Source organism: Lepus europaeus, chromosome 3, assembly GCF_033115175.1.
Source record: "Lepus europaeus isolate LE1 chromosome 3, mLepTim1.pri, whole genome shotgun sequence".
In the NCBI taxonomy this organism is placed as follows: domain Eukaryota; kingdom Metazoa; phylum Chordata; class Mammalia; order Lagomorpha; family Leporidae; genus Lepus; species Lepus europaeus.
In genome coordinates this window covers 67294440-67308646 of record NC_084829.1, presented here as the reverse complement: position 1 = coordinate 67308646, position 14207 = coordinate 67294440, and the positions used below count along the sequence as shown (strand labels likewise).

General features: G+C 38.1%; 1 protein-coding gene across 1 annotated transcript in view; it reads right to left on the bottom strand.

The window, feature by feature from the left end:
• The window catches only part of COL19A1 (collagen type XIX alpha 1 chain), a 415287-nt gene that overhangs the window by 63474 nt on the left and 337606 nt on the right, over positions 1-14207 (bottom strand). Inside the window, exons 34-39 of the mRNA XM_062187570.1 lie at positions 11435-11488; positions 9985-10038; positions 7378-7422; positions 4320-4370; positions 4180-4224; positions 3727-3753 (exon numbers count right to left, since the gene is read on the bottom strand). Of these exons, the coding sequence (XP_062043554.1) occupies positions 3727-3753; positions 4180-4224; positions 4320-4370; positions 7378-7422; positions 9985-10038; positions 11435-11488 (276 nt within the window). The remainder of the gene's footprint in view (positions 1-3726; positions 3754-4179; positions 4225-4319; positions 4371-7377; positions 7423-9984; positions 10039-11434; positions 11489-14207) is intronic.

The following is a 14207-nucleotide window of genomic DNA, read 5'->3' as shown; positions in this document are numbered from 1 at the left end:
GGCTCCTGGCTTCAGATCAGCGCGGTGCACCGGCCACAGCACGCCGGCCTCGGCAGCCATTGGAGGGTGAACCAACGGCAAAAGGAAGACCTTTCTCTCTGTCTCTCTCTCTCATTGTCCACTCTGCCTGTTAAAAAAAAAAAAACAAAACTAAAAACAAACAAAAATCCTTTTACAGGTTCCCAGGCTGACTGGATCCTATAGTCCTCACAAACACATGTAGAACATTGATGGTGAAAAAGGTTGCTAACTTTGAACAAAGCAACATTAGGGTTTTATTGTAATCTTCTTCTTAATTATATTTATGTTTTTGTATTTAATAATTGTTAACATTTTGCCATAGTCACTTCATATGTAGATATTTTATATATATACATACTATTTTACTTGAAAGCAGGGATATTACTATCACATAATGTGGGCTTCATGACAGTGATCATAAAATGACAAAGTGTATATTATTATGTTGATGGTACGATTCAGTGTTGACAACATTCGCAAATATCTATATATCCAATGATATGACATCCATACATTTTTTTTTAATTTTTTTTTTTTTTTTGACAGGCAGAGTGGACAGTGAGACAGAGAGAAAGGTCTTCCTTTTGCCGTTGGTTCACCCTCTAATGGCCGCCGCGGTAGCGCGCTGCGGCCGGCGCACCGCGCTGTTCCGATGGCAGGAGCCAGGGGCTTATCCTGGTCTCCCATGGGGTGCAGGGCCCAAGGACTTGGGCCATCCTCCACTGCACTCCCGGGCCACAGCAGAGAGCTGGCCTGGAAGAGGGGCAACCGGGACAGGATCGGTGCCCCGACCGGGACTAGAACCCGGTGTGCCGGCGCCGCAAGGCGGAGGATTAGCCTGTTGAGCCACAGCGCCGGCCTGACATCCATACATTTTTACACCGTGTTTTTTAAATCAAGAAGGATTGAAAGTGGGTAGTTGGTTGATACTTTACTGTTAATGAATAATTGTTGACTATAAACATTTCCTTAGGACTTTGGATATTTTAAACATAATCACATAGAAAAGACAGCTTCCAAACTTTATTCTCTATAAATGTATTTTTACACATTTTACATAATTTCAGTCTGCTTAAAAATATTATCCATGTTCTAACTTCCAATATCATTTATTATACTGCCCTTACTACAAAATACTTAGTGAATAGGCATATGACTTGATACTTTTTTATGTTCCAGAAACCTTTTTAAATGGCCACTAATATGCAACCAGTCCATGAGGAAAAAAAAAAAAAAAGAGTTTCAGATTCTATGCTGCACACAGCTCTATAAAAGGGACCCTGGCTTATCAACAAAGGAAATCCATTCTTTGATTCTCTGTTTACATTTTCAACAGTCCTTAGCACAAAGCAGGTACTCAATCAATATTTGAAAGTTGCTACTAATTAAATATTTAATTGGAAATTACTTACAAATTGAATACCAAATGAATGAAATGGTTTGTCTTAGAAGATAATAAATAAATTCAATTAAAGGTAATTTTCCTCTATGGGGGTTTATTGAATAGATTAGAAAATGTGGTATAGATCTCTCATCACTGGGACTTGAAGGGTACTGAAAGGGGAAACTTCCCCCTACCTGCCACAAAAGACCTTTCAATCTTCTGTGTGACTCCCATTCTACCCTTCCTGGCTTATTTCTACAGCGGGAGGTATTAGTTCACATACAGGGCAACACAGTGGATGGTGAGGGTTGCCCATGGTGTTGATGTAAGCCACGAAAGAGTAATTTTACAGTTGTTTTCTAGAAGAATCATGAATATTTATACAATATTTATTTAATTTCCATTTTTGTGCTTCACTCACTCAACTTCACATCTCTAAAAGCAGGGAACATCCTACATTAACTTTTTATTTTTTACTCTTGGTTGCCACTAAGAAATCTGAAGCCCCATCATTTCCAGTTCTACCAAAACATGTCTAAATTTTTGTTTCCAGCCACTTTCCAGTGTGGGTGAATTATAATTTAAAATTTATTTTGAAACTTTAAAAAACTCTCATCTAAATCTAAATTACTAATGTACGAACTTGGCTTGGGCCCTGCACCCGCATGGGAGACCAGGAGGAAGCACTTGGCTCCTGGCTTCAGATTGGTGCAGCGTGCCAGCTGTAGTGGCCATTTGGGGGGTGAACCAATGGAAGGAAGACCTTTCTCTCTGTCTTTCTCTCTCTAATTCTGCCTGTCAAAAAAAAAAAAAAAAAAAAAAAGAACTTGGAAAAATATTCCAGAAAAGTCAATGAGAAGTCTAGCTTTACCTAGATGATATAGATGGGTTGTTTTGTGTGTATGTAAGTAGGAGAGGAAAAGATCAGCAGAAAATTTTCACCAAAAAGATGAATTAAAATTAAAATTAGAATGAAGGATATAGTTGATGAAAGCGTGAAATGTCCTAAATGAAGAAAGGGTGGCAGGAAGAGCAAAACAAAGGAAACTTTTAAAGTACATATTTGGGGTTCAGAATATGACAGTGAGTAGCTGAAATAGTACCTTCAAGGGAAAACAAATTGAATTCTAATGTATATTGCCCAGCCACAACAAGAAGCTTTTTACTACATCTCCTTTGGAAATATACTTAGATGTACAAAGATTACTTTTTATTGGCTTGTTTCTCCCCTAGTTTAAAATGTATTCATTGAGCTTTATCAACCTGTGCTATAATGAAGGAGCTTTAAATTCTTTCACATGGCCATGGAAATGGTTTGAAAGTTCATTTTAGTTTTAGATATATTTGAGTTTCAAGAATATATCCAAAGGTTACAAGATGGATGCAACTGGAAACCATTATGCTTAGTGAAATAAGCCAATCTCATAAAGAGAAATATTATATGTTTTCTCTGATATGTAGCCTGTGATTATAGAGTAGATTAAAATTATGTCTTTGCAAAAATTAAAGAAAAATAAATGAAAAAGGAGAGGGATTGAGAGAGGAAGAAAAGGAGAGAAGGAAGTAAGGTTATCTTCTTAGAAGTGTGTCTATGAAGTATTATAAAATCTGTTCTGTTTATTTTAATAAATTTTTTCAAAAAAGATACTCATATGGAACACCAAGTGGGGGGGCAAATGCTTGAAAGGGACATGACAGGAAAAAATGCCAAGCAGTCAAAGGAATCTAATTGAATTTGGCAGAACTTTTACAGTGAGGCTCTGTGGCTGAGAAAGATGCTGAGAACAATTATCATCCTTTGAGAAGCTGGAGGACACACTCTCCTTCCGTGCAGAGTGCTAACCTCCTGATACATTCCTTCTAATAGCAGGTTTATGACAGCACACATCTCCTGCAGAATAAATTCCTCAGACAGTCAAAGAAAATCAACAGTCCCTTCCTTTTTCTGTTGGGGAAGATGTGAAACATGTTAAGGAATTCCTTTCTAGTATTTTTCTTCTACTATCTACTTAAAACTCAATCAATCATCGGAAGAGGGCTATTAGAAGAAAGTGTCCCATTTATCAGGAGTTTTATATGTGCCTTCCTCCATCACAGGATGATTTTAAAACTCACTGATGGAACGAGATGAACCTCAGGGCAGTGACAACATCGGGACTAATGCATTTCAAAAATAAAGAACACACTCCTGGCCTATTTGTCGCCTCCAAAACATTAATTGATGAACGCCTAAGACGGCAGACATCTTTGCCTGATGCTCTGCTTTCAAACGTTAACAGAGACCCTTTGCTAAATGACAGAAGATGTGGAAACAGACATACCGCTGGCCCAGGATCTCCTTTAGGGCCCTATATTAAAAAACAAACAAACAGAAATCAAAAGTCACTTTTAAAATAATGACCAAAGCAAAATTACTGAATAAGTAACAGTTTTGTTCAATTTGCTTTAATACGCATAAGAATATTTGCAAGTTCTGTTTTTGTTGCAGTTTGCACATGAAGAATCAAATTAAGAAATATAACTTTTGGGGTTCCCAGGAAAGTGATTTCTTGATTCAGTTCTTGGATTTACAATGAAAATGGTGACAGCACTATGAAGATGCTACTTATTAACTTCCTTGGGTCCATTTTATCCATTGTATTAGAATTTTATCTTGTAAAATTTGGTTATAGTTGTAGCATGCATTTTTCAGGGAATAGGATTCTTTTTTTCTTTTTTTTTTATACTGTGGCCATTGAGCTCAAGTATGCTTGAAGAAGAGCAAGTATACTCACAGGGGGACCAGGTGGCCCTGGGTAACTGGGCACATTCACACTTCCCTTGGAAGGAAAAGAAAACAAGAAAGGAAAAGATGAGAAGAATTTGTAACAACCTCTATCTGCAAAACAATTTGCACTCTTATAACTTTGCATACCTGGATTTTATATAAACTGCTCATGCCATTTCCTTCATTGAATGGTACACCCTTAGGAAAGAAATGAGATACAGAATTATCCTTTCAAGTTAATTCTTTACCTTTCATCATTTTACCAAAAGATAGTGCACCTATGCTACTTTTTAATTTTTGAAGTGTTTCCTGTCCCATTTTAGACAGTGACTTTAATAAAGTAAAATAATACAAAGTTTTCATTTTTAGCTTTTTCATAGCAAATATAGGGAAGGACATGACAAGACAGTGAGCTACACCTGGAGCTCACACACTCTCTGTTGGGGTTTGATTAATGCTCAGGTTTGACAGAAGAGACGCTAATGTATTTGGAGAAAAATATTATTTGCTCATTAAAATTCAGTTTCTGAATTGCCAATTTATGCTAACTGTTCACAGCCTGCTGACCTGCCGGGTATAATGTGGTTGCGCTGATGAAGATGTGAATAGGGAACAATCTGCTCCTGAAAAGTAATTTTTTCCCACAGTCTCTTCATAGAAAACAGAAAATGAAGGCAAATGGGATGATGCCATTACCTAAAGCCTGTGTGGATGTTTTTACAAAAAAATGTATTCTTTAGAACAAAGCAGGACAACAAGTTCCTATAAAAAGTTGACATTGGAGTTGGCGCTGGGGCATATAGATGAAGCCATCACTTGCAGTGCCAGCATCTCTTATCGGTGCCAGTTTGAGTCCCAGCTGCTCCACTTCCAATCCAGCTTTCAGGTATGGCCTGGGAAAGCAGTGGAAGATGGTCCAAGTCTTTGGGCCCCTGCACCCTTGGGGGAGACCTGGAGGAAGCGCCTGGTTCCTCGCTTTAGATGGACACAGCTCTGGCAGTTGCAGTCAACTGGGGAGTGAGCCAGTGGATTGAACCCTCTCCTCTCCTCTCCTCTCCTCTCCTCTCCTCTCCTCTCCTCTCCTCTCCTCTCCTCTCCTCTCTCTCTCTCTCTCTCTCTCTGCCTCTCTGTAACTCTGCCTTTCAAATAAATAAATAAATCTCTTCTTAAAAGAAGTTGACATATAAAGTCACTGTGTAACCAACACTAATGAAGAACTTGGAACCAGTATTGTAGTATGGCAGGTTAAGTCACCACCTGCAGTACCTGACATCCCCCGTGGGTGCTGGTTAGGCCTGGCTGCTCCACTTCTGATCCAGCTCTCTGCTGATGCACTTGGGAATGCAGCAGGGGTGAGGAGTGGTAGTGATAAAGGCCCAGGTTTTGGGGCCCCTGAACCCATATAGGAGACCCAGAGAAGGCTCCTGACTCCTGGCTTTGAACTGGCTCAGCTCCAGCTATTGGCATCAGCTGGGGAGTGAACCAATGGATGGAAGACTCTTTTTCCTCTCCTCTCCTCTCCTCTTTTGCTCTCCTCTCCTCTCCTTTTTCCTCTCCTTCTTTCTTTCCTTCTTTCCTTCCTTCCTTCATTTCAAATAAATAAACCTTTGAAAAAGAGAAATTGTTCCATAGTTTGAAGAAATCATACATTCTACTATTTCATAAAAAATGCACATGAAAATTTTAGTTAGACTCTTCTAAGTTTCCATAGAATTGACAATCAGAGTTGCATTTTCCTTTTTGCAATTCTTTTCACATTTCAGTTGCACAGTTGAACAAGCCATGATAACGGTAGCCAGTGCTCAGGGAACACAATTCACATGCATCATCAAAATACTAGTTATGGAAGAAAAATGCTTCATCTATCCATTCCTTTATTAGTTCACTCGTTCACTTGACAGTTACTGAATGCATACTATATTTGTGTGTGCTATGTGCAGAGAGACGATGGATACTTCTATATGATATTTCTAGAGGGAGTTGCCTGGAGAATGTATTTTGTCTGTGTCTTGAAGGATGAATGGTTTTGGAGATTCAGAGGGAAGAGGAAGATTTCTTAAGTGCATTTTAAAACTAGAGGCTCCTTCCATGAGCTCATGCTATATTAGCTGTTCCGTCCACTGCAGAGGGAGTACACTTTAAGAATCACCATGTTCCTAAAGTTGTACCTCCAGCGTCTCAAAAGTCCCAGATGAATTCTGTACTTTCTCTTTTGAGTTTGGCTTCTTAAACCATCTTGTGAGGTGGGATGGAAAAGACAGCTTGTCTTGCATTTCAGCTCTGCTGCGATTTGAGCATGGCCCCACATGAGGGCAGACTTGCCACAGACAGAGGCACCTCCAATTCATAGCCTCCCTGACAGAGAGCGCATCTATCTCAATCACCAGCATAAAAATCATCCATGGCTCTTGTATATTTTGTTCACTAGGTGCTATAAAAATAGAATTTCCTTGCGTCTCAGACATCATGGATGGGAATGAACACATTTAAGATATTACTAAATTTTCTCCTAGCTCGAATTGCCAGAAGGGCTCTCTCCTTACAGCCCCTCTCTCCCATGAATGAGGCTCATTGAGGTTCAATCACTTTCCCAGGGTCCCCAGGGCATGAAATGTGGAGCCAGGAAGCACACAACCAGCTCTCCTGAGTCCATGCTAGGGAGTCTACAGTCTGCAAATGTGCAGGACTGAGCTAAAGTGGGAAGAAACTCAGTCTCCCCAAACATGCACTGGCCATCATTTATATTTATACAGTAAAACTCAGGATGCTTTTATCTTGGAGAATATCTGTTTTTTTTTAAAGATTTACTTATTTATTTGAAAGTCAGAGTTATAGAGAGAGAATAGGAGGGAGAGACAGGAATCTTCTATCTGCTGTCCCACTTCCCAAATGGCTACAGCGATTGGACAGGGACAAGCCAAAATCAGGAGTCAGAGGCTTCTTCTGGGTCTCCTATGTGGGTGCCGTGGCCCAGGCACTTGGGCCATCCTTCGCTGCTTTCTCAGGCCATTAACAGGGAGCTGAATCAAAAGTGGAGCAGCTGGGACTCAAACTAGTACCCATATAGGCTGCCGGTGCTGTAGGCTGTGGCTTTATTTGCTACACCACAATGTCGGCCCCTTGGATAATATCTGATATGATCTCTGAGTTATAATCATGTTAAGTAAATACATAAATGTTAAATTTCAAACTTGAAACAACTCACAGGTGGTCCAGGTGGTCCGGGTTTCCCAGGGGGACCTTCACTGCCCTACGAAGGACAGAGAGACCAAAATCAATGGTTTAGACATCTCTAGGCCAGAGTTATAAACAAGATTGTGCTTGCTCAGAGAGCTAGCTTCTGAAATCAATTTTGTTTCAGCCCTGCCAAGTCTTATTCAGCTTGGTATTTTCCTTGACCCAGGAAAGCGCATTTCTAGACCATAGGAGAAGCAAATGACTTCTCCCACATCACACAGACTCTCATTGTGGGAGCTCCAGGCTTACTTTAAATGGAGGCAGACAACCCAGGTGATCACGTCCTGGACTTGAAAGGCAGTCAGGAGATCTTTTCCAATATCAGGGTGCAGATTGGAGTTCCCACAAGACGGGGGTGGGCTCTGGGACAGAGGCCCTCGGGGTCAGCCATCACTTTTAGTCTTACCTCCACCACCTTCATCTTTTGGGAACCTCAAAGGCCACACACACAATTTGACAAAGTAGAAAACCACAGCCTGTGTTGTGTCTGAAGGAGGAGAAACTTTTTCCATTTCCCAGGTTAATATCAGACTTTATATCTAACTCAGATATGTCCCACTGAACAGAAGTGGCTGTGGTGTAACACGGTTTAAGGGAAATGGTCTATAAATTTAAACAGCCTTGGAAACTCTGCTTATAGGAGAAGCAGACGGAAAATGGAATTTAAGAAAAATGAATTCAAGTTGGGACTTGAAAAAATACACTTGTTTTACTTTTACAAAACGTGGAAAACTTTTCAGTCCACAATAAGCAGAGTTATTGTTGTCCCTCTGGTATCTTTCATTCTTCCTATAATCGTACTCTTCTTTTAAAATAATACCCTCATAAATCTTTTAAGTTCCTATATATTAGGAGAAATGGAAACACATGATTACTTAAAAAAGAATCCAGGGAGAGCAAAATTCCTACTCCCAGTGCCCAAGAACTTTGAGGAATTTCAGTTCCTTTTCATGGAGGATTTCATTCTAATATCTTCCCATTTCTAATAACAAAATACAGGTCAGACATTTTTTATTTGCATGTTTATCAATAAACTGTAAAGTTTAGTTTGCAATGTATTTGCCTGAAAATGTGTGACAAAAAATGAGTTCATTCTATCCCCACACTGCTTTGATGGTGGCTATCTCTCTAAGACACATCATTTTCTGCTGGCTACTGTCAGAGCCCTTCAGAGAATTAAGTTCTCTGGAGTCAACAGACAAGGAAAAACATATGCCTATTGAGAAGACATTTTTTTCCCCTGGCACAATTAAAAGTCATCCTTTTCACTCTGATTTGTGCCCCCAAGCTCATCTCAGTGTGGAATTCCCATTAACTTCAAAGGCAAGGCTATGACTGAAGAATTTCCATAGAGAACAGAGAAAAAAGGCTGGTGGGGTTGGGCAAGCTCTTTGGGATATTGCCAGAAAAAAAAAATAAGCTGAGATGATCTAGAATAAGCATTTTGTTTCCTTTAAATTTTCCTGGGATTCTTTTGCTCCTGATGCTATTATGCACCGTTTTGGTCAGGGATCTTGAACCCTGACAAGAGGTAAAAGTTACTTGAGTAGCTCATATACACATGTGATTCTTATTTCCTTAATCTGAATAGCTAGGTTTATTTCATTCATCTGCTCTCTTTTGCCTGGACTCACACTTTGGGACCAGTTTAAACCCCAAATTGGGTAAACCCTTGAAGCCCTGTGGTCTTCCTGAGACTTCACTATTGCTGGTCCTCCTCATGCCCACAACAACCCATATGTCTGACAACTGTTCTCCTTAGAGAGTAAGTTGTCCTGGTTCCTTAGTGAATTTCCTCCATAACCATCAATGGACAAAATTTATAGATTACCTCAGCAAGCCCTTTGTTATTGGGATCCTGGTCCTGATAGCCAGCATGCTATCTGGAGCCTTGGCACTTGCTATGTTCTAAATGTTTGTGTCCCTTGCAAATTCATACAATGAATCCTAAACCTCATGGTGATGGTATTAGGAGGTGGAATTTTGGTGAGATGATTAGGTAATGAGGTGGAAGCTTCATGAATGGGATTAGTATCCTCATAAGAGAGACTTGTGGAGCTTGGTTGTCCTTCCACTATGTGGGGCATAACTTAGCAGGTGCCACATAGGATAAGACAGCAAGCCCCAGATCATGAAATTTGCCAGCGTCTAGATTTTGGAGTTCCCAGCCTCTAGAACTGTGAGAAATAAATATTTGTTGTTTATAACCACCCAGACTAAGACAGCATCTGTGGCTGGCACTGCCTGATGCTAACCACTTGACCCGCACATGCTCAGGAGGCTTCCCTCACCCCACTCACATACAGACAGATGCCAGGACCCTGAGTCCAGTTTGTATCTTTGCTATGTGGCACCAGTATTCTCCTCATCCTTTCCCCTAGGGATAATATCTGTTTTCAGGCAAACTTTGGCATCCATGTCATTCTTAGTCCACCACAACGTGAACTACTCCCTGCCATCATCTGTATTTTCAGACTTTGCTCGATTCCATGGATCTCTTTGTAACAGGTCTCACCCTGCCCCTCTTTTACCCCAATCCCAGATTCAGATAGCAGGTGAGGCTTTTTTTCTGTACCTTGTCACCCTTTGCTCCTATTGGACCAGGGTGTCCAGTTCTTCCCAATAAGCCCTGCAAAACACAAAGCCAAGTTTGTTACAGAAACAACACTAAATGGCCGAAGGGTCTGGGAAGTTGGTTGCTAAAACTTACATATTCTGAAGGTCATTCGATCCTAATTAAATCAGTCTCATAAGCTCAGTTTTCTTTAGGCTGATATAGCAGCTGTATCCTGCTGATAAGTGCTCAGAAGGGTAAAATTTGTATTTTTAGTCACTTTTTCACCTTGACCAACCAGATTTAATGACCTTAATTGGAACCTTTTGATACATTTAAGAATGTAGCTTTGCTGTTTAAGTGGCAATTTACATAACATTATGCCTTTCTAAATGAGCTATAATTTTGGAGTGATCAACATTTTAAATACGCCAAGACAGCAAAATTAACAACGTGCATATTGACTAATGTGATCTGCATTTTATGAATGAGAAGTAAAATTTAATTTTAATTCTTCTTTAGGAAGAGAGTTAGATATAATTTTCAGGATTCCTTTCACAACTTTTTTCATAACTTTTAAATTCAGTGTGCAATTTAAAGTCACCTTTGTTCTACATACAGTTGTGAAAGCATAAATGATAAAACTTTCATTGTCACAAATCCATGATTTAAAATATTAAGTAATTAAGGCTCATTCCTATTTGTGTAGTAAAGACTTTGTATAGAAGTTTCAAGAAGGGAAGAGATGGAGAAATTGATATGTGAATTGAGATGCTAGATTTAGCAAATAAATATATAATATGCTGGATAAACTTTTACTAAGAACTTATTTATTTGAGATTAAAATTTACTTGTGTGTCCTGTATTTTATTTGGTGACTCTAGAATTGAATTCTTCCTGGAAAAGAGATTGTGCTAGGGAGGTGGGAAAGGAAAAGAGATTCTATCCTTGGAAAACAGAATGGCTGTTTTCCACAAAGATGCAGTGGCTGTGGTGATGTGTTTGAGGGGCAGTGCAAGCTTTCAGTAAAATTGAAGGTATTTTAGTTCACATGTAGGAATAAAAATGAATTAAATCTGATCATTCTTGGCCCATTTTTTTCCCCCTCTAGAAACTAAATTCTCAGTTTATAGTGCTATCTGAATATCTCATTCAAAGATTGGAGCTAAAAAATTATAATTAACAAATTGAATGCTCTTTTATATCTAATTCCTATTTCAAACAGAATCGCTTAAATCACAAATTTCTTTCTGGCCTAGTGAAATTCTCTTTACAAGTCTCCAGGATGATGAGAAGCCTTAAGTAATCCTAAATGGAAATCTGAGTTGCTGGATAAGGCTTCTTTTCTAGGCAATAGCTGGGCCATCTATACAGATGCACAGCCAACCCAAAACAATGAGAAATATTAATTCATCTTGGGTCATCCCAGTAAATATGAGCTGTGAGCACAGTCATTTCAACAAATACTTACAGGGGGTCCAGTTGGGCCTGGAGCACCTGGAATGCCTGGAATTCCTTGAAGACCCTAGAACAGATAGTTGCTATCATAAAATCTGTTATATCATTGGAAATAAGATATTTATTTTAGTTAACCAAATATCTTGATCATTGAAAATTGGCATGTATTTTATTAATTGAGAATCATGATTTATGGCATATACCGATAACCATTTTCAAAGCGTAAGGATGGAATACCAAATGCCATTTCATGGGCTCTATCACAAACATGACTATATCTGTATGATGATTCATGGAGCATTTCTGTTCCTATAGAGCCACCCCATCAGCAGCAGCACCACTGAGAATCCCACATGGCTGAAGCATGGAAATGCACATGTCAGACTGGCAGAAGGCCATTGCAGAAATATACAGTTATACTGCAGCTTCACTCAGGTAGTGGAAAAATGGAAAATGCTTTACAATATAATTCATTGGTGAATTTAAATTTAGAAACCTTTAGTGGCTTGACCATAAAAACAGATTTCGTCTACCTTTCTCCTCTTAGATTTACTGAATGATGCTAATTTTATGGGATAGGATTTAAGAAGTTGATATGTTTATATGTCAAGGAAGAACTGGCAAGATTAACTAGTAACGTGTAATTAATTTTTTCCCTTTACCAAGTGTACCAAGAATATAGCATTAGTTAAATAGATTATATAAAACTCAAAAAACATGAAACACTTTTCAAGTATTAAAATAATGTTTTAGAAAACTATTGGATAACATGGACAAATAAATGTCAAATATTATATAATGTAGGGTTTAAATTTTTAAACAATTATATTTCCTAAAAGACAGGAATGGCAGATTTTTATTATTATATTATGGCAAACAGATAAATGTTTTATTTGGAAACTTTAGTGTCATGGGTGTTTCAGAATTCTGGATTTTTTTTTAAACAAAGGTAACACATTCTGTAACGCTCCTGGTGGTGCCTGAGGCAGCACCTTCCAACAAGCACACAAATATTTCTGTAGCAGAACATGATATTCTGATTGAGTGGTATAAATAAGCCAGCTCTTTATGAGGTCGGGTCATATTTTACTGCCAAATGAATTTGCTGCAAATGGGAATATTTCCAGTGTCTTAAGGCTTTTGGATTTTAGAATTGTGGATAAGAGATTATGAATCAGAATATTAACATTCTCAACAGTCTTTCCAGGGCAGTGGGAATAAGGATAGCTTTGATCTTTTTCGTACTTTTGTGTGATTCCCAATTTTTCTATGATGAGCTTATATCACTTCAGTAATCAGAAAAAAATTATTATAAAATACCCTTTTGCTATTTCAGATAACCATGTGATACACAAAGTTCTAGGTTGAATAGCTTTATTCTTTCAGAATTTAATTCTCTGTATAAAGTATTTCTGATATTGCCAAACCATTTGCTGTTATAACAAAATTCCTTTCCTCTTTACTTTCTTGAGTTGTGAGTTTATTATATATTAGAAATATTAGGAGAAGTGATTATATTAAAATTACTGCGTATCTATGAGAGGTCTGTAGAACCAAGAGCTGGATCATGGTTTTTCGCATCAATGGGCTGAAGAATCACACTCTGCCAGGCCCGTACATCCAATGCCAAACAGGATTACCTATGACTTCAAGTTTTTTTCACGTTATATAATATGAATAAACACTGAAAAGAATTATCTTGCACATGGTGGAACACTTCATGTACTGTTTTGGGCAAAATCTTGTGGTAAAGAATGTGGGCATATTTTTTATTCAAGAATCTATGAATCTCATTGGTGATGCTGTGTGTATACAGGCTTGAGTACTCATTGTGAACTATATACCTCAGCAAGTTATCCTGGTTCTTGTTAATCTCCTACCATTAACTTGTTTGTAACTTTATAAATGGAAAGGAAAAACATTTCCTTTGAGAATGGAAATTTTAAATGGCCGGAAATTACACGTTATACCATAAATTACTTTATTTCAAAATATATACATTTCCATAAAATTACCTCTATATGTATATGTATAAGAAATATATACATATATATTCTTTTTTTTTTTTTTTTGCTATGTTAGGTCTCAACTCTGAATTAGTCTAGAGACGCTGAGTTGTAGGTAGTCAAATTTATAAGCTTGGGACTCATTAACCTTTGATGACCACATTACACTTTAAAATAAACCTCAGTCCATAAATTAAAAAAAAAAAAAAACCTTCTCAGCAGTCTTTCTATGAATAACCTTAAATTTTGTAGTAAGGGTAAAAGTTACTACGGGTGCATAAAGGGCAATAACATAATTTCCGAAGACAAGATGGTCATTAAAGAAGACAAATATATATTAAACTGGACAGTCAATTTAGCATAGAATGCCAAACTAAAACACAAATGAAAACTTATTGCATACTTATTCAGGGATCACTTGAGCCAAGTTTTTTCTCTGCTCTGATATTTTAAGTTCTAACTCAGTTGCTACGAAGAATATTTACTTTCCTGTTGCTATAATTTATGGCTAGTAACATTTTGCATATCCTATTTATCAACTATTATTCTGAAGTATTGCAGGAAGAACTGTTCTCCAATTCACTCTTTCTATGAGAAGTGAGTTTGTGATCTAGCAGCATCTTACGAGTTGCTATATTGAATTGTGTAACAAAATTTGGGAAAAATACCCTGTGCAGGATGTCACTTTTCTATGAGCAACAAACAGGGACTTCCTCTCTCTCAATTATCAAACCAATTCAACTGAAGACTTAACAATTAGAAGCCTTCAAAGAGATGGAC